The sequence below is a fragment of the Hemiscyllium ocellatum genome, chromosome 7, assembly GCF_020745735.1.
Source record: "Hemiscyllium ocellatum isolate sHemOce1 chromosome 7, sHemOce1.pat.X.cur, whole genome shotgun sequence".
NCBI classification, from domain to species: domain Eukaryota; kingdom Metazoa; phylum Chordata; class Chondrichthyes; order Orectolobiformes; family Hemiscylliidae; genus Hemiscyllium; species Hemiscyllium ocellatum.
This window is the reverse complement of record NC_083407.1, coordinates 56,419,598-56,446,897: the sequence shown is the minus strand read 5'-3', so window position 1 is coordinate 56,446,897 and position 27,300 is coordinate 56,419,598. Positions and strand designations below refer to the sequence as shown.

Genomic DNA, 27,300 nt, shown 5'->3' with positions numbered 1-27,300 from the left:
AGTGAAGGAAAATATTTTAACTTTAAATGAAATGTGAAAAAAATTATACAAGTACGTAACTTAGGACAATCTATTGAGAATACTTTTTGTTTTTGCCTAGGTCTCAAAACTGCACTAATAGAGAGAGAGGACTTTTCTTCTGGGACCAGTAGCAAAAGCACGAAGCTTATCCATGGAGGAGTGCGATACCTACAGAAAGCATTCATGAACTTAGATTTTGAACAGGTGTAAATAATAAGCATTCTTGTGAATAAATATGCTTGGCATTGTCTGCTTTTCAAGAATATATGTTACTTCCTGCTTGTAATGTCCTGAATAATTATTGAATGCATGTGTTGATAAACACAGTTGTGAGTTATTAGCTGCCTATGTCTTTTCCAGAACCACGTATGTCATCAATAAGTTTCAATATCATAATAATTATTGCTTCCAACTGTTTTCCTTTTATAGTATAAACTAGTAAAGGAAGCACTCATGGAACGTGCCAACCTACTCGAGATTGCCCCGCATATTGCTAAACAGTTACCGATCATGCTCCCTATTTATAGGTAAGCATCTCTTAATATATTTGAAATAGCATGTGATAGATCTGTTAATGCCTCACTATTGAAATACTTCCTTCAACTTACAGTAGAAAACAGTCAAATATTTATGACCATTAACTTGTGTTATATACAGATTAATCTTGGTGATAAGTCTAATTTCTTCTCAGATATTGCACTTGTCTAGCTCATTACACCATTTACGATGAGGCATCATACATTAAAATGGGTGCTTCATCGGAACATAGTGAACTGAAACAGCATCACCAGACAATTCTTTCTTCTTCAATTGCTTCCTGTCACCCTGCAGATCACTCCTGACCAAATTCATCTTTGAGCAGTTGATACAATGGGGTGAATACATTGACTACATCTGTGATGAGTTTAGAATAATATACAACCATGCTGATCAATGTTCTAATTTTTATTCTTTATTTTGTGGCCGTTTTGTTTTCAACATCGTCAACTTTCTCCTGTATTTGGTGGAAACTATCACCATCTGTTTAGTGACCCAGGAATGTGACTCTTGAGACCATGAAGGATGCTTTAAGCAAAATGCAGAATGACTGGTGGACTGTAAAGGCTGATGAGTTGCAAGATCTTGCTGAAAAGCATGAACCATATTTTTACTGCATGCTGAAAACTGTATATGGCCCACCACCACAACCTTGGCTTCTAACTAATAGCTAATGGAAAAAAATTAATCTCTGGGAAGGCAGTTGTAATAGATTGCTGAAATGGTGTGAGAATTTCACTAACTCCCCAACAGACTCTCACCTCAGCAGGTTCTCTACATCAAATTCAGCAGCTGCCTAAGAAAGACAGCATGCCACTTCCTCGTTTCACTGGAAAGGTGATAAAGGTGAATAAATAAATAAATGCTGGCCCAGACAGCATTCCATCAGAGATTTGGAAGTACAATAGAATTACTTTACAAACCTGGAAGCTAACATTGTCAGTGTCTGGGAGCAGAAAGGATCTAAAATATCTACAATAATTACCAAGGAGTAAGTCATCTTTCAGTTGGAGAAAAGACACTCACATATGCTATTTGAAGCTACAAAGAATAATGCTGAGAGCCACATCAAGATCTACTCTTCTTGTCCAAAGGATGAAGTACCTCTTTGGCAGTGTGAGGAGATGTGGTCCATGCAACTTGTCCCAGCTATGCTGTATAAACATGTTTGCCAAAAGCCTGTACCTACTGGATAATGACATAGTTCAATGTATTTGAGCTTGTGGTGAGATACTCATTGTCTTTGGCGTAACGTCCTTAAATCAATGAAATGTCATTGTTTCCCAGCTTTTGAATCTCTTCTTTGCCATAATTTGCCATTCTTTTGCTTAAGAATGCAATTAGAGACAGGTCTACAGGTATAATGATGGCTGATCTTATGCCCTGGCTGCTCACAACAAGGAAGACATCTTCACAGTGATATCCAAATCCTGAAGTGCTGCCAATATGTTTTCCCTCCCTTGAAACTGAAGTTATCTTTTAGTCAGCATCTGGAAACACTGTGAAGCACAGATATAATTGGTTGACATCATCAGTCTCAAGTTTGCATACCTTGGTTTGTGTTCTTTCTAAGGATGGCATGATTGATGAGAATATTAATGCGTGCATTTAGAAAGCAATTCTGCCTATGGCTAGTTCATGATTGTGTCTTGAAGAGAAACCACATTAAGCTGAAAACTTTTCTCAAATTCTGCTAGGGTGCTGTCCAGTTAACCAACATTCCCTTACAGCCTGAACAGTGGACTATAAGACCTCCCATAACCTTTGCAATGAGCAAGGAGTGGGCAGCACACAACAGAAGGAAATGAGAGGGAACATTACTTAGTATCCAGCTGTGTAGCACTGAATCCTGGACTGCTCTAGCCACCACATCATGCCTTTAGGACGCCTCCAAAGTCAGCCTTCTTTTATCTTTAATTCTAAGTTAGGTAGGATTGTCTCAGAGTGTATTAATGCTGTAAGGCCTGATGGTATTCTAATACTGCTATCAATGTTAGGAGGTATGAAACAAATGGGTATTAAAATGTGTGTTATTTCCAGTTCAAGTGAGCACAGAAAGATGACAAAGATAAGGGGATGGAACTTTAATGTTTCCATTGAAGGAATGGAGAACATTGTGACACATAATTTCGAACTCAGGTGAAGATTGAAGATCTCAGGACTGCGGGAGACCAGGCCACCTGCTCAGCCCCATGGAGAAGAAGGTGCTGGTCAGGCATAACTTCACATAAATGCACAAGCAGGCACAGGAACGGCAAGCAAGCTTTTCAGAGACACTTGGAGGAGTCAATCAACACTATCTGCAAGGTGCTAGTTCAGGCATATGTGGATTGTCCTTTTCTCTGGAAATGTTGGATACTGCCATGGAGTCCCAGGTCCAGCACACTTGATATCTAGTTGATAAATGTGAAGAACTGCATTTGGTCAGCACCAACAGCAAGATGAAAGTGAGGACTGCAGATGCTGGAGATCAGAGCTGAAAAATGTGTTGCTGGAAAAGCGTTCCACCTATCGCATTCCCAATCCCCCCTCCCCCAAGTCCCTCCTCCCTACCTTTTATCTTAGCCTGCTTGGCACACCCTTCTCATTCCTGAAGAAGGGCTTATGCCCGAAACGTCAATTCTCCTGCTCCTTGGATGCTGCCTGACCTGCTGCGCTTTTCCAGCAACACATTTTTCAGCCAACAGCAAGGTGACAGGGAAATGAAGGTCCTTAATCTCACTCAAAGTGTCCTTTCCTCACAGTGAGACAGGGCAAACAGTAGGATCCCAGTTGGAGAAAGCACCTCATACAGGCCCTCCAGAAGTCTCTTCCACCTCGTTTACAATCTCCAACCGAGTGGGAATCCAAACTGTGTGAAGGGTGAACCTACAACTGGCCAGGACATTTTTGACATGATTGGGCCCTCTGCCCAAAATAGCCCTGAGAATCTGCCACCCCAAACTCCAAGGCCAACAGGGCAGGCACCCTCCAGCTTAGCTGCAGATCCTAGGACTGCATCTTAACAGTGGGAAAGAAAGATAAAAGAAAACCTGAGGACACAAGTGGTACAAATGAAACTTGATCCTAAATGTGTCATCATATTTTTAAATATATGTTCAGGTTGTATCATCAACTCTGCAATTAATTTTAGCTCCAGCTACAAGGATGAAGGAAGAGAGACTAGCCATCCTTAATGCCACCCTGTCTGAACAATAGCCATTCTTTCCAAGCACCCATACTAGTATGAAGGTTTGACATGATTTGAATCCCTTGCCAACCCCACCAGCTTCGATCTTCCCTCCCTTCCCATCCAAATCTTTATTATTTAATTGCTCATTTTCCCCTCTTGACTTACTGTGCCCCAGGCATACAGCTTAGTTATAACAAACATAATTTTGAATTGTCCCACCCAATGAATCTACTGTGATTGGGACGATCAATGATCCTCCTCCCTCAGTACCCCTTGCCCTTCTGTGCTCCCAATGTCTCCCTTCCTTATGATGATATGGCCCTGTTCACAATTACTAACCTCTCTGTAGTCCAGCATGCTGCCTCAAATCCCCACAATTGACTTTCCCCAACTTACCCAGCACGTCAGTGGCCCCTGATAATGTCCCCATCCTTGCCTTTCAGTGAACAGAGCCCCAGGACTAACTGTGGCTCATCTCCCAACTGACAAGGAAAGACAACATTGTGGTAAGGAGAGGTTAAAGATGTCTGCAAATACTCTCGCCAGCTGGTCCGCACAGGATCTGAGTGCACAGCCGGGGACTCCATCTGGTCCAGTTGCTTTCCGTGAGTTCACTGTCAAGAATGTCGAACTTATTTCTGCAGTGATGACTATAGGTACAGGTGCACACAAGACTCTTGGGGCGAGTGACATAATTTCACTGACTTCTGTTCAAAACAAGCATAAAATACATTAAGCTCATCAGGGAGGCATGCACTGTTTTCAGTGATTCTATTCAACTTCGCTTATTATGTTGTGTAAGCCTTGCCACAGTCAGTGTGCTCATGTTATTAGTCCGGGACTCTAGTCTGTTATTATCTTTACAGAGATGGTTTCGTCTTTACCAATGTCAATGCATTGTTGTTATTGAACTTAGAAGTTCCAGCTTAATTTCAAACCCTCTTCAAAAGCCTGCAAAAGTGCACAATTAGTAGCAATTGCCTATGGTTCTAACCTGATGCCTTTAAAACTATCAGAAAAGTTGAAAGAAACTCATGTTGTGCATAAGGTTAATGATAATTTACTCTAAAGGTGGACTTGTGTAGCTGGTGAAACATTAAACATTAACTTTCTAGTTGACAATGTCTTTACAGCTTCCGTTAATGCAGTCTTTGGACTGGGTAGATTGATATTGGGGAAATGGTGCTGAATAAAAAAGCACAATTGAATAGAATCTCAATCAGTGTGTTTTTCATCTGTTGTAACCCATTTTTTGGTGGTTTGCCTGAATAAAGTATCATATAGATTGGTTGTATTAATATAAAACTCAATTGTAACAGGACTTATCCATATCAGCACAATCACACCAGCACCTTCCCATATTTTGCATGTGCTCTCTAGATATTTATTATGAAGAGGAATATTTGAAATAGCTATTCATAATTTCAAAATCTAATGGTTTTCCTTCCTTATACTAGTTACTTCTCATTTTTTATTGATTTTCATAATAGTTTAGCCTTGGGCACCTTATTTCAGTCTAGAACAGTGACTGGCAAAACTCAGTCCCACCAATGAATAGCTATGATTTTTCTCTTTGCCATTGTCACATTAGTGAATGACTTCAACAGCATTGACATTTATTTCTTCCAAGAAAACAGCAATTACTTGTCCTTCATTTTGGCACAGATAGGATTTCAAAACCAATAAATGACACCAAAGCTGGCACAAGTGCAGAATCCTAAAGGAACTTTCTCAGAAAAGGATGAGTGGTGCTTCAGGGAATTGCCTTAGGCACTATTACCTTCTGAAACTTTAAGGTATTGAGATGGATGTAGACTGTAGACTAATCTCAAAAACATATTGAGTGGAACACTGTGATGAAACAATGTAAATATTATATCTGCTCCATAGGCTATCTTAAATTTCCATTTTGAACAGGAGAGTGTAAGATAGGTTAACATGACAAAGTGAAGATTTAATTTTTTAAAACTAAAGTGCTTGTGGATGCCGACAATCTGAAAAAAAATAGAAAATTCTGGAAGTACTCAGCAAGTCAGGTTGCATCTGTGGAAAAAAAAGTATTTCAGGTAGACAACCTTTCATTAGAACTGTGTTAAAACCTTATATAATATAACAAAAGGAAATGGAAATATTGTCTTCTATAAATCAAATTTATTTATATGGTAATTTATTATTTGAAAAAAATCTGCACATATTTCAATGGTGAGGTGGCAATCAAACCTTTTCAATTCTAAGTGTAAAATGCAAGCAAACAGAATGTGATTTAATTACACAATTTTCTTCCTGTTTTATATCTGAGCATGTGCCTATTTTCTGTAAGCTGTTGAGTCTCTGAACATGTTCCCTAGCTAATGTTAGTAAATCTAGTCTAGATTTATATTTCAGTGGAGCATGCGCACTGATGTCTGTGTTGACTTTACTAACATGGATATAGCAGATATGTTGCTTCAAAATTAGTTACTAGACGGTACCGTGTTAGATTCATTCTGTGATGAAACCTGCTCCTTAGGCTTTGTTTTCTCATGCTAATAGAATAGGCAGTTCCTAATTTGTACAATATACATATATATTTAATAAAGATGGACTTGCATAGGTAGTGGAACGTTAAATATTAATTTTCTAGTTGACAATGCCTTGACAGCTACATTAATTACTTGAAACTGATTAATACCAGATTTGCTGTAATCTTGATTAGAAAATCTAGATTTCTGATTATTGTGGGATAAAAAGTTTAGCCCACTGATCTGGTTGCATAAATTCAGTCCTGTAAGAAATCTGAGCAGCCCCGTCAATTGCTGGAGTTGAGGCTGGCACAAGAAATTTTTCTTCCCTCTGTGTGCTCTGTCTTCCACTAACTAACTAGACTAGCTCAAGAATTAGTGGAAAATTGCAGGGCCTTTTAGTGTATATGCTTTTTAAACTATTTGCTTTTTTATGATCATAAAGAATGTTACATTTTGCAGAACTGATATGTAATTTAAAAATGTATTCAGCTACTGCCTAATCTTGATCTTTCATTAATTTTATTTTAGTAATGTCACTAACTAGGAGAGGGCAGATAGATGCTGGTTTGCTGATTTTTCTGCAATAGTGCTGATGCTGTAGTTCACAGAGCTTAAATGGCCTTGCGTTTTTACTGCATAGGTAATGTAAGGTCGACAGAAAGTTTGTTGTAGATTTTAAAAATAAATTCTAACAGTAAGTGGAAGATTTGAATTGGAGGTGATGATATATTTGCTCACTTTATTATATTAGAATATGTAATAAATATGAATTCTGGGAAACTCTTGCTGAATTAATTTGAGGTCATGGAATTCAAGCAGTGAGGCCAGATATCTTTAGGCCACATATGTCACACTAGGGATTGATTCAAATAAATGCATTTTAAATTACGCCAAGTCACCATAGTCCTAGAGGGCCATAGGACTGCTGTCTCATTAGGGAGAGATGACTGTTGAGGGGTTTTAACCTGAAGGTCACCTCACCTCTGTCAAAAGACGAGTTTGAGAAAACCTTCATGGTAACTTCAGCCAGTGCAGGAATTGAACTCATGCTGTTGGTGTTATTCCATTACAAACTTTTAAAATTAAAATGCGATGTGTTTACGTGAATGGAAATGGAATGTAAGCAAAAGAATTGAATAACCATGATCCTTAACTACAGGAAGAATAATCACATGATGCTGCATATGTATATGAAATCAATTTGTTTCTGGTTTATTTCTGGTGCCTATTTGTGTTATACCACCATCAAGGCATAGAGCGACCCAGTTTATTACTATGGTGTAAACTAATCTATAAAACAAATCTGTTAAATCACTCACCTTACACTATTTTATATATTGAAAAAAATCTGCCTTTACTTAAAAAACAATTCCGAAGATGAAAGGAAATTTTCTAAACTTTTAATGTTACAGAAAGACTGAGAAACAGGATACCTCTATCCTAGTTTTGATCATATGGATGTGTTCTGTTTCAGCAGGCACAGAACCATTGAAGCAGTGCAATAGTATTTTTACAATGTACATTAAAATATGTATGCTTAAAACATTTGAACTCTAATTCATCACACTGTCTTTGTTTTTCTCTAATAGGTGGTGGCAGCTTCCTTATTACTGGGCTGGGATAAAGATGTATGATTTTGTGGCTGGACGTCAATGTTTGACAAACAGTTATGTCCTTACCAAGTCGAGAGCTCTGGAACTTTTCCCCATGCTGAAAAAAGATAAACTTGTAGGAGCTATTGTTTACTATGATGGTAACTATTTTAAATTTCTTCTGTCTGAATAATTTTAAAAGTAAGACAGAGAAACAATCTGGACTCTCTTTGCATAGCTGAGATACCTTTTAAAATTATCCATTCATTTTGAAATGCTCAAGGCAAATATTTTCAGGTCCTTCTGTTAATCTATGTTAAAATCCATTGGCCCTGAAAAGTATGTGAAATAATCATTTTTCTGTGTTCAAGAAATGAAAGGATACAAATACCCAGCAGAATGTGTAAACTCTCAGGGCTGAATCTTAGCTGTCACAAAAGCGGTTTTATATTCATTAGCCATGTTTCTGTAGTCTTGGGGAACCGTAAGGAGATGAGAAGTGCTGACCATGGGTTAGAAGAGCCAGGAATGTTTCTGCCTTATCCAGTAGTCTACCCTATTTAAACATTCTTCCATCAGCAGACTTTCTCTCGTCCTAGACTGCAGTCTTGTGCTATACCATTTTTAAAATCTAGTCATGCCCTTACCAGCCATGAAGTGGGACTAGTATTAAAAAAGCAGAACTGTAAATAAATTTTAGAGTATTTTAATTGGGATAATGTATCTTGATTACTGAAAATCCATTTTCTTCAGTCTAGGAAGCTGTTTTAAAGTACAAGTTTTGAATTATTAACTTTAATCCAAGTTTTAGTGCTTCCTACTTCAAGAATAATACTGAAAAATTGGATAGTCTGTTTAGAAAAGAACTTCTGAATAATGAGTTATGGTGGAATATCTGTTTGTAGAAATGATAAACAATGATACTTAACATCATTACATTGCAATACAGTCCCCAGCAGAGTAAATAAATTCTCTCCATTGATTCCTCAGATTACAAATCAAAAGATGATGTCAGGACTTAAGGAAGCAATTTGCAAATTGAGTAGAAATAAAAACAGTGATTTGGAGATTAAAGAAACAATAAGTTGCACACAAACAGACAGCTTGCCATTGCACCTTCTCATATTTTCTTTGATCTTAAAATATATTGCTGATCAAAACACCAGTCTATGTTTATGAGAAAAGGTGGTCTAATCCTGGGATTTTTGCTGAAAAATTGATAGTCAGAGAACATATGAATCAGAGGAAGGCCTACAACAGTGCGAGTGCCTTCTTGAAGAAGGACACTGTGCAAGGTAGCTGTCCAGCAGTCAGGCTATAACTTGCTGAAAGTTAATTGAACTCTGTAGAGTTTAGTAATGAATAGTCCATTCTCTTGTTTGATAATTTATTAGTAAATCACATTCCCTCTGACAAGCTTGTGTTGTAAATTGTCATTTTAAAGAATTTTTATTGATAATGACATCTACTGTAATTATTTTTATAAACTTTTTTGTCATCACAATATTTGTAGTACCTACATAAAAATGGACCTTATCTATAAGACTATAAGACCATAAGACATAGGAGTGGAAGTAAGGCCATTCGGCCCATCGAGTCCACTCTGCCATTCAGTCATGGCTGATGGGCATTTCAACTCCACTTACCTGCATTCAAGAATCTATCAATCTCTGCCTTAAAGACATTTAGCGTCCCGGCCTCCACTGAGCTCTGTGGCAATGAATTCCACAGGCCCACCACTCTCTGGCTGGAAATGTCTCCGCATTTCTGTTCTGAATTGACCCCCTCTAATTTTAAGGCTGTGTCCACGGGTCCTAGTCTCCTTGGCTAATGGAAAAAATCTCCTAGCATCCACCTTTTCCAAGCCATGTATTATCTTGTAAGTTTCTACTAAGTCTCCCCTTAATCTTCTAAACTCCAATGAATACAATCCCAGGATCCTCAGCCGTTCCTCATATGTTAGACCAACCATTCCAGGGATCATCTGTGTGAATCTCCGCTGGACACGTTCTAGTGCCAGTATGTCCTTCCTGAGGTGTGGGGACCAAAACTGGACACAGTACTCCAAATGGGGCCTAACCAGAGCTTTATAAAGTCTCATTTAGTGCGATCAAGGTATTCATCTGGAACACCCATTTGGGCAACCAAAGTCAATTTGCATAAATGTAACACTCTTAGCATAGGAAATGGTGCAAAGTGAAAAAAAAAGTGCCAGATCAAGCAGGAAGATTAGGAAGGGTGATAAATCTTGTTAATTGCATCGGACTTAAAGAGGGTTTGAAAGGCAAATATTGAATGGAGAGTTTTAAGGGAAAATTCCATACATGGAGCCAAGGTAGCTGAAGACAAAGCAACATGAACAGCTTAAATTTATTTTGTGCCTTCAAATAAAGGAACGTCAAACATCACAAGGTGTTTCACAGGAGTATTATAAAACAAAATTTGACAACAAGCGAACCAAAGTGCTTTTCAGTCAGATCATTGAAAGAGTCTGGTCAAAGAGGATTTTAAGGAGCTTCTGAAAGGAGGAAAGAGAATTACAAAGGTGCAGGATGGAACATCCGAAACCTAAGGGCTCGACACATAAAAGCACATTACAGTTGAGCATTAAAATTGGAGCCAGAATTAGAATAGCTCAGAAGGAAACCAATGAGGGTAAAGGCTTATCAGTCCCGTGGAACAACCACAGGCTGTTTCCCTAGGAATTTAAAAGATGTTGTTCCAGAGATGGTGGATGCAATGGTAATAATAATCATACAGCATTGAAATAGACCCTTTGGCCCACCATCTCTATGCCAACCAACAAACACCAAACAAAACTAATCTGATTTACCTCCAGTTGGTCCATAGCCTACTCTGCCCAGGCATTTTAAATGCTCATCCAGATGCTTCTCAAATATCATGAGAGAACTTTTCAGGCTATGCTTTACATAAATAGAGTGATAAAGACATTACAACACAGAATAGACCCTTCAGTCCAAAATTGTCCATGCCGAACAGATATCCTAGTCCCATTTGCCAGCATTTGGCCCATATTCCTCTAAACCCTTCATGTGCATTTACCCTTCCAGATGCCTTTTTATTTCTTTCCAGGCTCCACCACTTCTTCTGGCAGCTCATTCCATATACACAACACCCTCTGCATGAAAATGTTGCTGCTTAGGTCCCTTTTAAATCTTGCCCTACAATGTGGAAACAGGCCCTTCAGCCCAACAAGTCCACATCGAACCTCTGATGAGTATCCCACACAAACCCATTCCCCTACCCTATTACTCTATATTTACCCCTAACTAACACATCCCTGAACACTATGGGCAACTTAGCATGGCCAATTCACCTAACCTGCACATCTTTGAATAAACAGATCCTTGCTAATCTTTTCTCAACCCTTTTAAGTTTCACAAGATCTTTCCAATAACAAGGAGACCAAAATTGAACGCAATATTCCAAAAGTGGCCTAACCACCATCCTGTACAGCTGCAACGTGACTTCCCAACTCCTACACTCAATGCACTGAGCAACAAAGCCAAACTTACCAAGCACCTTCTTCACTATCCTATCTACCTGTGACTCTACTTTCAAGGAACTATGAACCTGCACTCCAAGGTCTTTTTGTTCAGCAACACTCCCCAGGTCTTTACCATTTAAGTCCAGACCTGAATTGCCCTACCAAAATGTAGCACCTCATGTCTATCTAAATTAAGCTTCATCTGCTGCTCATTGGCCCATCTAATCGAGGTCCCATTGTACTCTGAAGTAACCATCTTTGCTGTCCACTAAACCAACAATTTTGGTGTCATCTGCAAACTCAGTAACCATAGTCGTTTATATAAATGACAAAAAAAATGGACCCAGCACAGATCCTTGTGGCACAGGCCTCCAGTCTGAAAAGCAACCCTCCACCACCACCCTCTGCCTTCTACAGTCGAGCCAATTTTGTATCTAAATTCCTAGCTCTCCCTGTATTCCATGTAATCTGACCTTGTTAACCAGTCTACCATGCAGAACCTTGTTAAACACTTTACTGAAGTCCATGTAGACAATCTCCATCATTATGCCTTAATCAATCCTTTTCATCACTTCTTCAAAAAACTCAATTAAGTTAATAATACACGATTTATCTTGCACAAAGCCATGTTGACTATGGCTAATCAGTCTAAATACATATAAATCCTGTCCCTCAGAATCACCTTCTAAAACTTGCCCACCATTGATTTCAGGCTCATTGGTCGATAGTTCCCTGGCTTTTCCTTACCACCTTTCTTAAATCGTGGCACCACATTAGCAACTCCAGTCTTCTAGAACCTCACCTGTGGCTATCAATGATCCAAATAACTCAGCAAGGGGTCCAGCAATCACTTCCCTAGCTTTCCACGAAGTTCTAGGGTACACCTGATTCGGTCCCGGAGATTTATCCACCTTTATTGATTTTAAAACGTTCAGCACCTCCTCCTCTGTAATATGGACACTTTTCAAGACATTGCTATTTATTTCCTCAAGTTCTCTAGCTTCCTTATTCCTCTCTAGATTAAACACTGATGCAAATACTCATTTATTATCTCATCCATCTCCTGTGGTTCCACGCATAGTTGGCTTTGCTGATCTTTAAGGAGTCCTATTCTCTTCCCTAGTTACTCTTTTGTCGTTATTGTATTTGTAAAATTCTTTTGATTCTCCTTTAACCCTATTTTCCAAAGCCATCTCTTGTTCCATTTTTGTCCTCCTGACTACCCTCTTAATTATACTCCTACTGCCCTTATACTCCTCTAGGGATTCACTTGATCCCTGCTGTTTACACCTGACATAAGCTTCCTTTCTCTTGAGCTCAAGTTCTCTAGTCATCCAGCATTCTCTACACCCAGTAGCCTTGCCCTTCACCCTAACAAGAACACACCATATCTGGACTCTCATTATCTTATTTCTGAAGGCTTCCCACTTTCCAGCTGTTCCTTTACCTGTGAACATCTGCCCCCAGTCAATTTTTGAAAGTTCTTGCCTAATACTGTCAACATTGGCCTTCCTCCAATTTAAAATTTTAACTTTTAGATCAGGTGTATCATCTTCTATTACCATTTCAAAACTAATAGAATTATGATCACTTGCCCCGATGTGCTCCCACACTGACACATCAGTCACTTGCCCTGCCTTATTTCCCAAGAGTAGGTCAGGTTTTGCTCTTTCTCTAATAGTTACATCCACATACTGAATCAAAAAATCCTACCACCCTCTGGGTAAAAACATTTTCCTCAGATCTCCTCCTAACTACTTACTGCTCACCTTAAATGGTCTGCCATGAGGAAAAGATTATCATGATCTATCCTGTCTGCACCCTCATTTTGTACGCTGCAGTCAGATCTCCCTCAGCATCCTCTGCTCCAAGTAAACTAAACCCAGCCTATCCAATTTCTCCTCATAATTGAGACTTTTCATGCCAGGCAATGACCTGGTGAATCTCTTCTACACCATCTCCAGTGCGATCACACGCTCCTATTGGTGCCGTTACCAAACTTCAGACAGAATTCTAGCTGTGGCCTAACAAATTGTTTATAAAGTTGTAACAAGACTTTCTTGCACCTGTATTTTATACCTCGGCTAATGAAGGCAAGCATCCCATATCTCTCCACCACCCTGTCCACCTTCACTGACACGATCAGGGATTTATGAACTTGTACATCAAAGTCCTTTTGTTCCTCCATACTCCCTAGGGTACAACCATTCATCGTGTATATCATTTCTTGATTAGATCTTACAAAATACATCACTTTGCACTTATCAAGAGTAAATTCTATCTGCCATTGCTCTTATAATTTACCAGTCAATACAAATCAGACTGTAGTTTGACACTTTCTTCCTCACTCTCAAGAACGCCACCAACTTTTTTATTAGCTGCAAGCTCACTATTTATACAATCTACATTCACATCCAAGTTATTATTGCAAGTGACAAACTGCAAGGGTCCCCACATTGATCCCTGTGACACACTGCTATTACAGGCTTCCAATCACGAAACCAATCCTCCACCATCACCCTTTACCTCCTAGTTGGAAGCCAATATTGGATCCAGTTTGTTAACTTGCCTTGGATCCCATGGGCTCTTTTGGACCAGTCTTCCAAGTGGGCTCTTGTCAAAGACCTTACTGAAGTACCATCAGCAAGTTTGCAGATGACATAAAAAATAAGTGGGAAGGCAAATTGTGAGGATGACTCACAGAGGTGTCATAGATTAAGGCAGAATCTTGGCAGATGGAGTATAATGTGGGAAAATGTGAGGTTATGCACTTTGCCTGCAAAAATAGAGAGATGAATATCATTTAAATAAAGATACTCAAAGCTACTCAAAGAGTGGGCAGCACGGTGGCACAGTGGTTAGCACTGCTGCCTCACAGCGCAAGAGACCTGGATTCAATTCCTGCCTCAGGCGACTCTCTGTGTGGAGTTTGCACATTCCCCCTGTGTCTGCTTGGGTTTCCTCCGGTTTCCTCCCACAATCCAAAAATGTACATGTTAGGTGAATTGGCCATGCTAAATTGCCCGTAGTGTTAAGTGATTGGATCTGTGTGGGTTGCAGGTCGGTGTGGACTTGTTGGGCCAAAGGGCCTGTTTCCACACTGAAAGTAATCTAATCTATAGACTTTGTGCATTAACCACAAAAATCATGCACACAAGTTCAGCAGGTTATAGGGAAGGCAAATTAAATGTTGGCCTATATTTCAAAGGGAATGAAGTATAAAATAAAAGCAGCTAAAATTATACAAAAAGTAGACAGACTACAAATGGAATACTATGAATAGTTTTGAGCCCCTTATCTAAGAAAAGAAATACTGGTATTAGAAGAATCCTTTGAGATTCACTGAATTGGTTCTGGGTATGGAGGGATTTTCTAATGGGTAGATTGAGCTTGTACTCATTTGAATATGTCATATTCTTAAGAGACTTGACAACATAGATGCAGAAAGGTTATTTCCCTTTGTGGGGAAGTCTAGGACCAGACAACATCATCGTTGAGAAGAGGTCACCCATTTATGACCAAGAAGAGCATTTTTAAAAATCTGAGTCATGAATCTGTGGAATTCTTTTGCTGCAGAGGACTGTAGAGACTGAGTTATTAAGTTATATTTGAGCTATGTTCAAGGCTGAGATAGGCAGATTTCTAATTGGTAAGGGGAACAAGCATTATGAGGATAAGGCAGCCAAATGGAGTTGCGATTTATCAGATGAGCTATGATCTCATTGACTGGTGGTGTAGACTCAATGGGCAAATGGCCTGATTCTGTTCCTTTATATTTAGCTGTTATGTCTGGTTAGCTTGTAGGGCTGGAGGATATTAGAGATTAAGAAAGCCAAAGCCTTGGAAGCTTTTGGAAACATAGCTGAGAAGGTTAAAATCAATGCCCTGCTTAACTTAAGTAAGTCAGAGATCATAGAGGCAAGGAGAATGGGACTTGGTGCAATAAGGAGACAGGTAGCAGAGCTTTGCATGACCCCAAATTTACTGAGACCAGAATGGAGAAGAGGGGTCATGCATCTGCTTGAATAATTAAGTCGAGAGACAAGAAACAATTTCAATAGTAGGAAATGAGGTGAAGCTGAAATAACATCATGCAATATTTCAGAGATGGAAATAGGTGGTCTTGATGTGGATATGTGATTAGTAGCTTACATTGAGGCTTTTAGTTCAGCAAGAAAAATGGTATCTGCAGCTGGGAATCTGAGTCAGGAGCAGAAGCTGGTGATCATGGTCACACTCTTGCCAGAATTTATTTGGACGGAAGTTCTCCAGATCGAGTACTGAATGTCCACAGCCCTTTGTAGTAACAAACTCCAGAGATTCATTACCCTGCGAGAGAAGACATTCATCTTCATTTCCATCTTAAATTGGCAACCACTTACTTTGAGAATCTGCCCTCTGGTCACAGACTGTCCCACAAGGGGAAACAACCTTTCTGTATCTGCACTGTCAAGTCCTTAAGAACTTGGTATGTTTCAATAATGGAGTCTCTCATTCTTCTAGATATCAACGAGTACAGGTCTAACCTCCTGAAACTCGCCTCATAAGACAGTTCCTCTATACCAAGGATCAACCTAGTGAGCCTTCTCTGCACTCCTTCCAACATCAGTGCATCAGAGTTAACGTTTCATATCCAACGACCCTTCTTTGGAGACCTGCTGAGATTTCTGTTTTTGTTTTAGATTTCCGGCATCAGCAGTTATTTTGTTTATTTTTTGGTTTTCTATTTGTTAGCCAATCTTCTATCCATGCTAATATTCTACCTCTATCTGCATGGGCTCTTATCTATTACACTTGCACCCAGGATTTCCTAAGAGCAGCAGCCAACAAAAAGTCAGACAGGTTATGGATAAAAACAGAGGAAACAAATTTGGATAGATGCCATTTTAGGTGTGTGTTCTGACTGATCCAATTGTCTAATGTGCCCTAGTGATTCATGGTGCCTGGAAGAAATTCCCCCCATCACCATTTTAGTCCCAACTAGATTTGAACTCCAGTACCAGGCGTGAAGAACCAATAGCTAATCTATAGCACCTGGATTTATTCAAGCTTTCATTGAAAATTTCACATTCAAGCTGCAACACTCACAGGCCAGAGAGTAATGAAAGAATCTACTTTACTGCAGGGTAGATGTGCTCTATGTTGGCATAAGAAAAGCAAAGCATATGTTAGTCGTTAGCCTGGGTGTATACAGCATGTCCCATTTATTCAAGGTTTCCGCTGTAGCCGCAAACTTACTATGTTGTTTCTTTGGGGTACTTGTCAGACTTCATTTAGCATTTGTTGATATCTGGATTCTCTTGGAAGGCAAAAAGGCAACATATTTTTTTTATGGAATGTGACTGAAATCTGAGCAGTGATCTGTCAGATTCATTCATGCAGCTGAAGAAATATTGAAGAAGACACATTGTTTGGAAGCCATGGCAAGGCTTCTTGGTATTTGGATGCGCTTTTCTTGGTGGATCAGTTATTTACGCATTGTATGATGCGGAGCTTAAACAATCTTATAAGACAGTCTTCTTGTGTTTGTCAGGAAGTATATTCCTGTGCTTAGATATGTGCATTCAGGTCTTTAGGTTGTCTTCTTGTAAGAAAGCAGGAGCGCTTTGCATTCCACAACAGTTCACTAGCCCAGAGGAGCCATCCCCACAAGCATGCAGATGATAACAGTGTCTCCCGCTGTACCTGCAACAATTTAATTGGACAAGTCAGCCCAGTCAAGCATTGCAAACTCATGACTTGGAGACATGAAATTCATTGTCATTATTGTCCCTGTCATTTTAGATCGTTTTATTCCAGTGAAGAATTTTCTTCACTTCAATGCACACTCTTCCTTAAGGAAATAGGGATTATGGCTGAGGTTGGGGTGGGGGCAGGACACTGAACTATACTTACCTCAGGGGGAGCCACAGATTAAATTGGCTTTGCTCACTGACTTGATGGTTATGTGCATAACTGCATTATATATTTTGTTAGAATGCTGCACGAGAAATCTTTGTTATCTGGTGTGCTGAACCTTTAAAATATCCTTAGCTTTATTTATTTTACAAGATTACTTATTCGAATAGTTAGAATTTGAAGTATGATCAGAGGTTAACAATTTGTATTTTCTAAAAAACAACAAAGTTCACAGGCTTCAAAGTTTATTATTTTAATTGGGTGGAAGTGTAAAATGAGAAATAAATAGTTGTGATTTTATTTCAATAGTATGAGTGAGAATCGCTTATGAGTTACTGAGCATGCTTGCAATTTCAGCATTGAAGAATAAAGTGACTTTACAGTAAGTGTTTCACTGAGCAGATGTTAAGAAGGTTTAACAGCACACATATGTTGTTTTACTTTTAGTTCACATATATGCCTTCCCTCCTTTGTAGCAGAAAGGGTTATGAATAACTAGAGTGAATATGAAAAAAAACTGTCCAACAAATTGCAACTGGTTTAACAGAAAAATTGGGTCATGCAAAATATGTGTAGTTCAATTAAATATTTCTTTCTGTTCTGAATTAGTAATCATGCAAATAATACAATGCGCTGCATGCTAACCAAATATGGGCAAAATTCAGTATTGCTGGCAGTGATTACAAAAACTGCCCAATATCTTTCATGAGATGGTTGGTAAATATTCTGTTCACTTGTGGTAACGTTAACCATACTACCAGTTACCTTGCCCCTAGTTATTATCAATTCAGGGCACACCGAGTCTGTACCCCTGCAATGCAGAACAATTTTGCTCACAGCACAACATTCACAATTTTAAATTTAGTCGTAATAATAAATAGAAGATATCCCCCAAGACACTGACATTAAATGTGATTAATCATTTCTGTTCTCCCATTTCTTATGCCAGGGATTTTTCTGAACTAAATCTTTAATGATATACGTAAGAATGACTGGCTAATTTAATTAAGCTTTGTTCATTTCCATCTTCTCAAATTCTTTACTTCAATTTAAAGCACTTATGACCTTTGACTTAGAAGATAGATCACATCTAGTTTTCTAAAACAGTTTAAGGAATTATACATGAATCACAGCACCAAAATACTTCTTAGCAAAATCCTTTTATGTTGTGTAGCTTACAGGGAATATTAATTGACACTGTTGGGGCCTTTAAAGTAGTGAGTGCTGTAAATTAGTCTTAAAATTATTATTCTAGGTCTTAGTTAAAAATGAGACATATTAAAAATGACAGGGACAGATGTGACAGATCTGTTCTGACACTATTCTATACCACAAGTCAGTGGCTTGAGGTGACTCATGTCCTCTCTCGGAATCTGTCCACTGCTGCAGGACAACACAACGATGCACGAATGAACCTTACTATCGCTCTGACTGCTGCCAGGTACGGTGCTGCCATAGCCAATTACGTTGAAGCTGTGAGCCTACTGAAAACCAGAGACCCAGACACCGATAAAGACTACGTATGTGGAGCTAGGTGCAGGAATGTTGAAACAGGTACGTATGTGTCACCTTAAAGAATATTAATTGCTTCAATGCCAGTATTATTACTTATTGATATAGAGGGATAATTTTAATTGCAGTTAATTAAAGTTTTATTCAGTCCATTTAATCCAAATGCACTCCATAGATGAAGGCATTTAAAACTGTAAATGATTTATTGCACAAGTGGCTATTTTCATTCTCACTAAAATTTGAACTTGCCTGGCAGAAATATTTGTCTGAAATTGGAGCTCTATTCAAGTATGACATTACTACTTGGGAGGTAAAAAAGCTATCCAATTTGAATTGCGTTGTAAACATGACAATAGGTGTATACATAGAAAGAATTTGTCTTTGTAAAACACATCAAGTATCAAGTTGTTTTGTATCCAAGAAATTAAGTTATTGATCCTATTGATCCCACTTAGGATGTTTATTTCACTTGTCCTTCTATTGTCTACAAATCAATTTCAGCCTGAAATGAAAGCCATGGTTGCTTCCTAATGTGGGACCCAGATAAAATACTGTCAAGGTCCTGTTGATACCATAGAACCCTAATTAGAATTCTACATGAACCTCTTGGCTGAATCGAGGATGTACCTTATCTGTCTCCAACACTGGTGTGCTGGTCTTGGGCAGCAGCAGTGAGGGAAACGGAACTGTGCTGTTTTCACCACTTGTCCTTTCTGTTCCTGCCTTAGTGGGAGAGTTAATATACCAAGTCTAAGTTTTGCCACTTGTATACTCGGTGATAGCAGAAGCACCCAGGTTCCTACTTCTGATTGCTAACCAGCAACCTTAGCCGAATAGCGTAGATGAGTGGTATTGACTGTGATGAGAACCCAGTTTGGTAACAAAGTTCTTCATCGTCATATGCTCACACATTTGCTTTGGATATTTAGAGTGGACACTTGGGCAGAGTACCTCAGGGTACCTAGGGAACCATGACCCCGAGACTGATGGTTCAGGAGTGATGAGAGGAAGGAAAGCTGGCAGAATAAATTGATAACCATTAAACTTAATTACATCTTTGCTGAAAGGTCAGAAAAGATTAATGAGGTTTCCTCACTGTGAGTGTAAAGTGAGTAAAGTCTAATGTTATGTAATTGTCATGGTGAAAAGATAAACCCTCTATTTCACGTGCCATTCAGAAATCCTGGACTGTTGTTAGGACGAATTCTGATCCATTTTTACCCATTTCACCTGTGTAGCATATTAGATACATCCAACCCACTACATATTCTACGTATTTTGAACAGTGTTGTTTTCAAAACCACATCAACTATTGGGGTGGGGTGAGGGGGAAACTCAAACTTGCCTCCATTTGGATTCTTCCAGTTTGTATCAAAGGTGTTTTATGCAGATGAATGCTTACTCTCAAGATGTGGCTAGCTGATAATTTAGTTGTGGATGTAGGTTTGTTCGCTGAGCTGGAAGGTTCATTTTCAGACGTTTCATCACCATACTAGGTGGACCTTCAGATGAAGGACTGCTGATAGTTCCTGCTCTCTATTTATATGTTTCGGTTTCTTTGGGTTGATGACGTCATTTTTTGGGTACCAAAAGAATGGGTACCCAATGAACACAGTCCACCGATTTCTCAGCAACAAACCCAAACAAGCAGACAAAATGCGTCCAGAAACCCTAGCCACTCTCCCCTACATCAATGACATCTCTGAAATGACTGCCAGACCCTTTGACATCACACCACAAACCCACCAACACACTAAAACAGCAGCTAATGAACTTGAAAGAACCGATACAGACTACAAACAAAACTAACGTCATTTACAAAATACCGTGCAAGAATTGTAACAAACACTATATTGGACAAACAAGCAGAAAACTAGTTACCAGAATACATGAACATCAACTAGCCACAAAACGTCATGAGCCTCTCTCACTAATATCGTTACAGACCGATGTAGAAGGACACCACTTCAAATGGGACAACTCAGCCATCTAGGACAAGTCAAACAGAGACATGCATGAGAATTTCTGGAAGTATAGCATTCGAACCAGAACTCTATTAACAAACACATTGACTTGTACCCCATTTACCACCCGCTGAGAGAAAAGAACAGGAAATGATATCACCACAGAAAATGACATCACCAATCCAAAGAAACCCAAACATATAAATAGAAAGCAGGAACTATCAGCAGTGCTTCGTCCAGAGGCTTACTGAAGATGTTAACCCAGTATGGTGACGAAACATCTGAAAACGAACCTTCCAGCTCAGTGAGCAAACCTATATTCAGAACCTCAACCTGAGCTATAAATCTTCTCAAAACATGCTAATTTAGTTGTATTAATGAGGCTGCTTACCTCAAAGTTTAATAGACTTTTAACTAGCAGGTGTAGGCTAGGGAGGGCAAGTTTTGCTGACAATTTGTTTGCAAGGACGCTGGCTGCTTTAAAATTTCTGAAGCTTGGTGCCATTGTGGTGGCGAGCTCCTACTCCACAGCTCATGTTGCGATTTACATTGAAAGGATTGTCTCACCTTTCATCACAATGTTGAGGGCTTTCATGTGTCTTTTGACATCATTCTTGGAGCTTTGGAGGTCCTGATAATCTCTTGGCATGGGCTGTCTTCCAATATGCCATGTCTCTGAAGATGCCATCACCTTCTAAACTGTGCAAATGCCCAAGAGAATGAAGCCTTCATTCCTTGATTAGTGCTAAGTGCTTGGCACAGTTACCCTAGAAAAGACTGTTTGAATCATGACTTTGGGCAGAGTTTCCCCATTTTTCAACAGAACGTTTTTCAATCAAGGTTGTGCTGGCCACTTGTCCATGGCCCCTGGTGACTTTTTTTTTCTGATGCAGTTATCTGCTGTTCATCTCATTGATTCTGCAGCCAGCCTCTTCAGCTGTTTCCTGGAATGGTGGAGCAGGTGAAATGAAATTGCTCACCCCTGCTGGGAATTGTGTCTTCACACTGTACGTGCCAAGCGAAGATACTGCAAGGCAGGACTTAACCTTTACACTGTAGTCCTGCACCATTATCCTTAAGGAAAAGGTTCACAAGGAGAAGGTAACTTCTTACTCTACCAGCAGGGACATGGAGGTGCTAATGGTTAGGGTGGTGAGAAGGAAGGCAGTGTTTTTCTGGCTGACTGGCAAAGGATGCCACACCAATAGATTCAGCAAGTGTGGATTAAGATAGTGGCCCGGGTCAGAGTAGTATCCCAGATGAAGCACATTGGATGGCACTATGGGAAGGACAATATTGATCTGCATGATATTGATCACAATTATTAAGTGCCATATCTTCTCTGTGTTAACTCACACTCTCAGAGCCACCACACAGTCTAACTCTGCCACTGCACATGCACCTCTCCGAGGCTCACAACAACAAATCTCATTATTGCATAAGAACATTGATATAGGAACAGAATTAGGACATTCTGTCCATCGAGACTGCTCTGTCATTTGATCATAGCTGATATGTTTTTCAACTTCAACTGCCTTTTCTCCGTCACCCTTGTTCACCTTAATAATCAAGACTCTATCTCTGTTTTAAACACACTCAATGACAACCTCCACAGCTGTCTGTGGCAATGCGTTCCACAGATTAACCACCCTCTGAAGAAATTCCTTCTCATCCGTCATAAAGTGTTGTCCCTTCACTCTGATGCTATGCCCTTCTGCCCTAGTCTCTCTTATTATTGCACAGGTTCCCACCCTCTTGTTCTCCTCAACCACTCACCTTTCCTGCCCTTTGTGCTTCCTACTCACTTGGCAAACCTCACTGCTTCTGCTGCCCCTGCATCAGTACTAATGACTCGCCCACGTGATTGTACTCAACCCTGTCTTTGTGTCACTACAGGAAAAATATTTCAGAACTGTCCTGAGAGAGTGCAAACACACAGTGGGTGATGGACATAAGGCTCCCCATGCCATAGGAAGAAAAGATGTTTGATTTGGCTGAACAAGAACACATGCATTCATTTAGAAAGGTGAAGAGCTCCATTGTGCTGTGAGGAGCTGCTCTCCCATTTTCTCAACCTGTGCAACTATTTACCCCTTATACACAACTATGCAGGCACTAATGACATTCAGTGAACCTCAGCTCCATCTCCATCTCTGAGGAAGCAACCATTGGGCCATCAGCAGATTCCCAGGCAAGGCTTCCATCTGTACAATGTAGCAACTGAGAGACTTTTTCTACAGTGAATACACTTTCTAGATTAGACTTGAGAACACTCTGGTGAGCATGTCACTGATGCCTCCATAGCTGTTTGAGAAAGAAATGCCACAGATCTCAGACACACAGCACTGACAGAGACCAGATGCCTTCTCATCCCCAGGCAGAAGACTGTCCTATGTCTTTGGCCATTAATGGCTTTGACAACGTGAAATAAAGCCACAGAAATAGGTGGCAGGTTTGTCAGAGGTGATTGGTAAACTGGACTGAAGGATGGAGGAGTCCACCAATGTTATCAGTACTGTGCAGACTTCAGCATGTGTGCCAAGATTAGAGTGGTGCTGGAAAAGCACAGCAGGTCAGGCAGCATCCGAGGAGCAGGAAATTTGACATTTTGGGCAAAACCCCTTCATCAGGAATGAGGCTGGGAGCCTTGGGTGGAGAGATAATCTCCAGCATCTGCAGTACTCACTTTCGCCGAGTTGATTTTAACCTTCAGCATGTGTGCATCTGGCTGCCTCAATGCACAGGATGGCTTCTGCTGTGGAGACGCTGATCCAGTACACTCACCATCTGCTGGATATGCTCATGGACATGCACTCCTTCATCTAACTATCAGTGATAAAACAGCAGAAGGATGAGAGACCTTGACTTCCTTGCAAGTGCCTCCCTTCTGGGAGACAGAGACCCAGAGGGAGGGTAAGCTACACAGAGGACCCCCGGAAGTTTTCTGTCAGTCCCACCCCTTCCACCTCCACCTTACTTGTGAAGCCAAATCGCCAAGCCAAGGAGGGTTAGCTTTTCATGTGGACAAGACACTCTCGAAGTCCTGACTTTGTAGGTCCAAATGCCTCCTGGGATGACTAGCCAAGTCTTCAGGACCAATGACAGGGCAGCCTCTCACCATTACAACTGTGCTCATTGGAATGGTACATAGAGGTAGTAGAAATGAACAAAAAGAAAAAACTAAGGGCATATTGGTGCCATGGGTAACATATTATTGAAAAGTCTCTTGCAATTTTGCTAGTATATACACACTTGTACTCATAAAAAATCTTGCTCTAGTGTCTTTGTCGGATCTAATGAAGTTGCTCTCATTTGACAAGTTCAGACATCCTAAGATGAAAGACTTTGTAATGGCCAATCACTACCTATCTCTCACAAACAGACAATTCCTTGACTGCAGATACCATCAAACATCACAGATCCTGAAACTGTTGCGTTGGTAACTACAACTGAAATATTGTGCTTTAATTTGGACAACACCAAGGCTAAAAGGGGCTGCATTACCTTCCACAGTTAAATTCACCTTGTGAATGAGTGCAAAGGAGCAGTGAAGATTACATGTGTTTCAAGAAACAAAAGTTCTTCTGTCTAGAAGCTTCTCAAGGGGACACACTGCCATTCAAAGCTGGAAGGTGTGCAGTGGACGGTTCACATTTCCACTCTCCCTCACGATACAATAGTCAGCTAACAGAAGCTGCACAAACTACTGCCTCTCTCCGGTTAAACTTTGTCCTAAAGAATATTTAATTATTTCAGGACAACTTAGCAATCTGCACAAACTCTGAAATGTTGAATACAAAATTAAAACCGAAAGAACTGCAAATGCTGTAAATCAGAAACCGAATCGAAGTTGCTGGAAAAGCTCAGCAGATCTGACAGCATCTGTTAAGAGAAATCAGAGTTACCATTTTGGGTCCGGTGACCCTTCCACAGAGCTTCCTCAATCATGTGGCATACCCTTTCTGGGCTACACTTCACGGTTCTGAGGAAGGGTCTCCAGACTCAAAACATTAACTCTGATTTCTCTACACAGATGCTGTCAGACCTGCTGAGCTTTTCCAGCAACTTATGAAACAATGAATGCAACCAATGATTGAATAGTCAATAGGAGGTGCCTCAGGATTCTTCTTAATCTGCTGTCTATCACTAGAGACTTCACTGCACAGCATGAGGATATCACATGTACTAACTGAAGCCTTAAAATCTGCATTGCTTTAGTGCCACATGATGTTAGTGCCCTGTCTTACTGACTGCTGCTTTATCCTTAACAAGACCTCTAAAGTGAACAACAACATTAAAGATCAAGGACTGTGAAAATAACCGCGTCCACGTGTCCTTTGCACTAAGAAGGGACTATGTACCAAATAACCAACGAAGTTTCACAGTTAAAGGAAGTTGAAACCTAGCTGAGTCAATTAGGTTTCAATTAGGATCTTCTTCAGCTTTTTGCATTCAATAATGCATTGCTCTTTTGGATGTCCTGCCCAATCAATGTCCTGATCCTTAATTTCATTCTCAGAAGTTTGATGTTGATCTCCCATTTTCTCTGCATCCACTCCCTCTCCATTCAGTTTGACAGCTCCAGTTATGCAGGGCACAACATGCCACAATCATGTGGCACATCCTTTCGGGGCTATACTGCACGGGTCTGCCAGAGCAACCCAGACATCAAAACCCCTCTTAAGAGAACCTGTGGTCTGTTCTACTGTGGCTCTGAAGGAAGCTTAAGCACCATTGTGTCTTCATTCTGCATCACACTGATATTTCATGAAGGTGTCATGAACTGTTATGAGAGGTAGCCCCTGTCTACCAGCAGCCATCCCTATATTGCCTGAGGACATTGGAAGGAGATGGGAACCTGTGAGTTCTCTAGTATGCATGCATGCTGGCAGCTCCCAGGATACTTGACACAGACCTCCAAAATCTGGTAGCAGTGTTCACAGGTAAGTTGAACGTAATGGACTGGAAGTATTTTCTTTTGAAAAACTCTGCAGGATTGTGGTAGGGCAATCTCAAAGCAGTCTCTAGCAGTCTGCACATAGGGGAAGCCAGTGATGATGGAGAATACCACTGCCCAGATTTCGTGTCACAGGAAAAAATGTAATCTAGAGGAAATGGCATCAATGACATCCTAGATGCATTCGTGGATCGAAGATTGGGAGATTCCACACTTGGTTGCCCTTGAAAATAGCTGATTGCATAAAAGTTCAGGGCATACTTGCTTACTTGCGTGCACATGTGGCAACTCTAAAGCATAGTCTTCCAGTTTTCTAGATTACGTAAGACCATACGACATAAGAGCAGAAATTAGGCCATTCAACCCATCGATTCTGCTCTGCCATTCAATCATGGCTGAGGGTTTCACAACCTCATTCTCCCATCCTTTCCCTGTGTCAAAGAGCATCAAGAAACCAAGGCAGTAGGATTCTCCACTATTGCTAGCTTTCCCCGCGTGTATGAGCTTCCAGTGATAACAGTGTCTTTAGTCATTTGTTACAGTAAAAGTTTGAAAATGTAAAATCTTGATGTCATTCTTTCAGCTCAAATTGGAGTTCAAATTTTTCTATAAATGTTGTTGATCTCTACACTAAATATAACAACCCACAAAGGGAATTTTCCAGATGAGCAGATTGACTTTCTTCAGTCACTCAATCACCTTGCTCTGAGATTTTGCAGTGCTGCTTGTTAAATTCAGATTAATATTTAGGTGGAAATTTGCCCTTGATGCCAACATTTTTGCCCAGCCAAAGCCATGGGGACTATCTAGTTGCCTGAATACATGTTGATAGCCTGAGGTTAATTATTAATAAAATATTATTAATAATGCACGGTTGTAGATTGCTTCAGTAATTTTATGGCTATATTATTAGTATAAAAATCTGTTAGGGGTAAAGGATATATTTACTGATTATTCATGAAGTTCAGCATCCTAAGATACAATCACCAGTAATCAATTCAATACTTGGACATGATTCTTCAGCAGTTTTAAATAGTTGTTTGCTGGTACAGAAGTTCAATATTGTTGAAAAAAGACACATTTTGTGAAGCTTTTCACCTAGCCGTCATCAGAACAATTTCACAAGAATACCATTGTAAGGGCAAAACAATGTTTTTCATTATATGTAAAGAGAGTTATGATAGGTTAGCCAATGGTCTCTGGCTAGCAGTTTCCATGGAGAACTTCCTGGTTCGCTTATTCCAGTTAATTGCTTTGATTAAATTTTAAACCAAGCAGATTGACTCTGACTCTGGTTGGTCAACGCATTACCCTGGAAAATGGTTGTCAACTATTTTATAAGTTGAAGCAGACACAATGTGTACACATGTACTTTGTGACAGAAGGAACAAGGCCCGATGTAATAATTAATGCACTGGTAGTTGCACTGCATTGCGAACCCTGATTGTCAGGCCGTTATTGGTTAATTATTTAGCAAATGTTTTCCAATCACATAATCACATCTAATGTTGGACGCTGTTTTGAGTTCTCTAAGCATGGACTGGCTGGGTGGAGTCAGTACCTTGCTTGGTGCAAATAGTCAAAACATATGCTGTCTGATATGATCTGCCAGTCTTTCTGTTGTTCTTACAAACC

At 39.9% G+C, this 27,300-nt stretch overlaps 1 protein-coding gene across 3 annotated transcripts in view; it reads left to right on the top strand.

The window, feature by feature from the left end:
* Positions 1-27,300, top strand: part of gpd2 (glycerol-3-phosphate dehydrogenase 2 (mitochondrial)) — a 128,814-nt gene that overhangs the window by 56,486 nt on the left and 45,028 nt on the right. For all 3 annotated transcript variants that reach the window (XM_060827233.1, XM_060827232.1, XM_060827234.1), the window contains 4 exons: positions 101-225; positions 451-548; positions 7,824-7,987; positions 18,622-18,786. In XM_060827233.1, the coding sequence (XP_060683216.1) occupies positions 101-225; positions 451-548; positions 7,824-7,987; positions 18,622-18,786 (552 nt within the window). The remainder of the gene's footprint in view (positions 1-100; positions 226-450; positions 549-7,823; positions 7,988-18,621; positions 18,787-27,300) is intronic.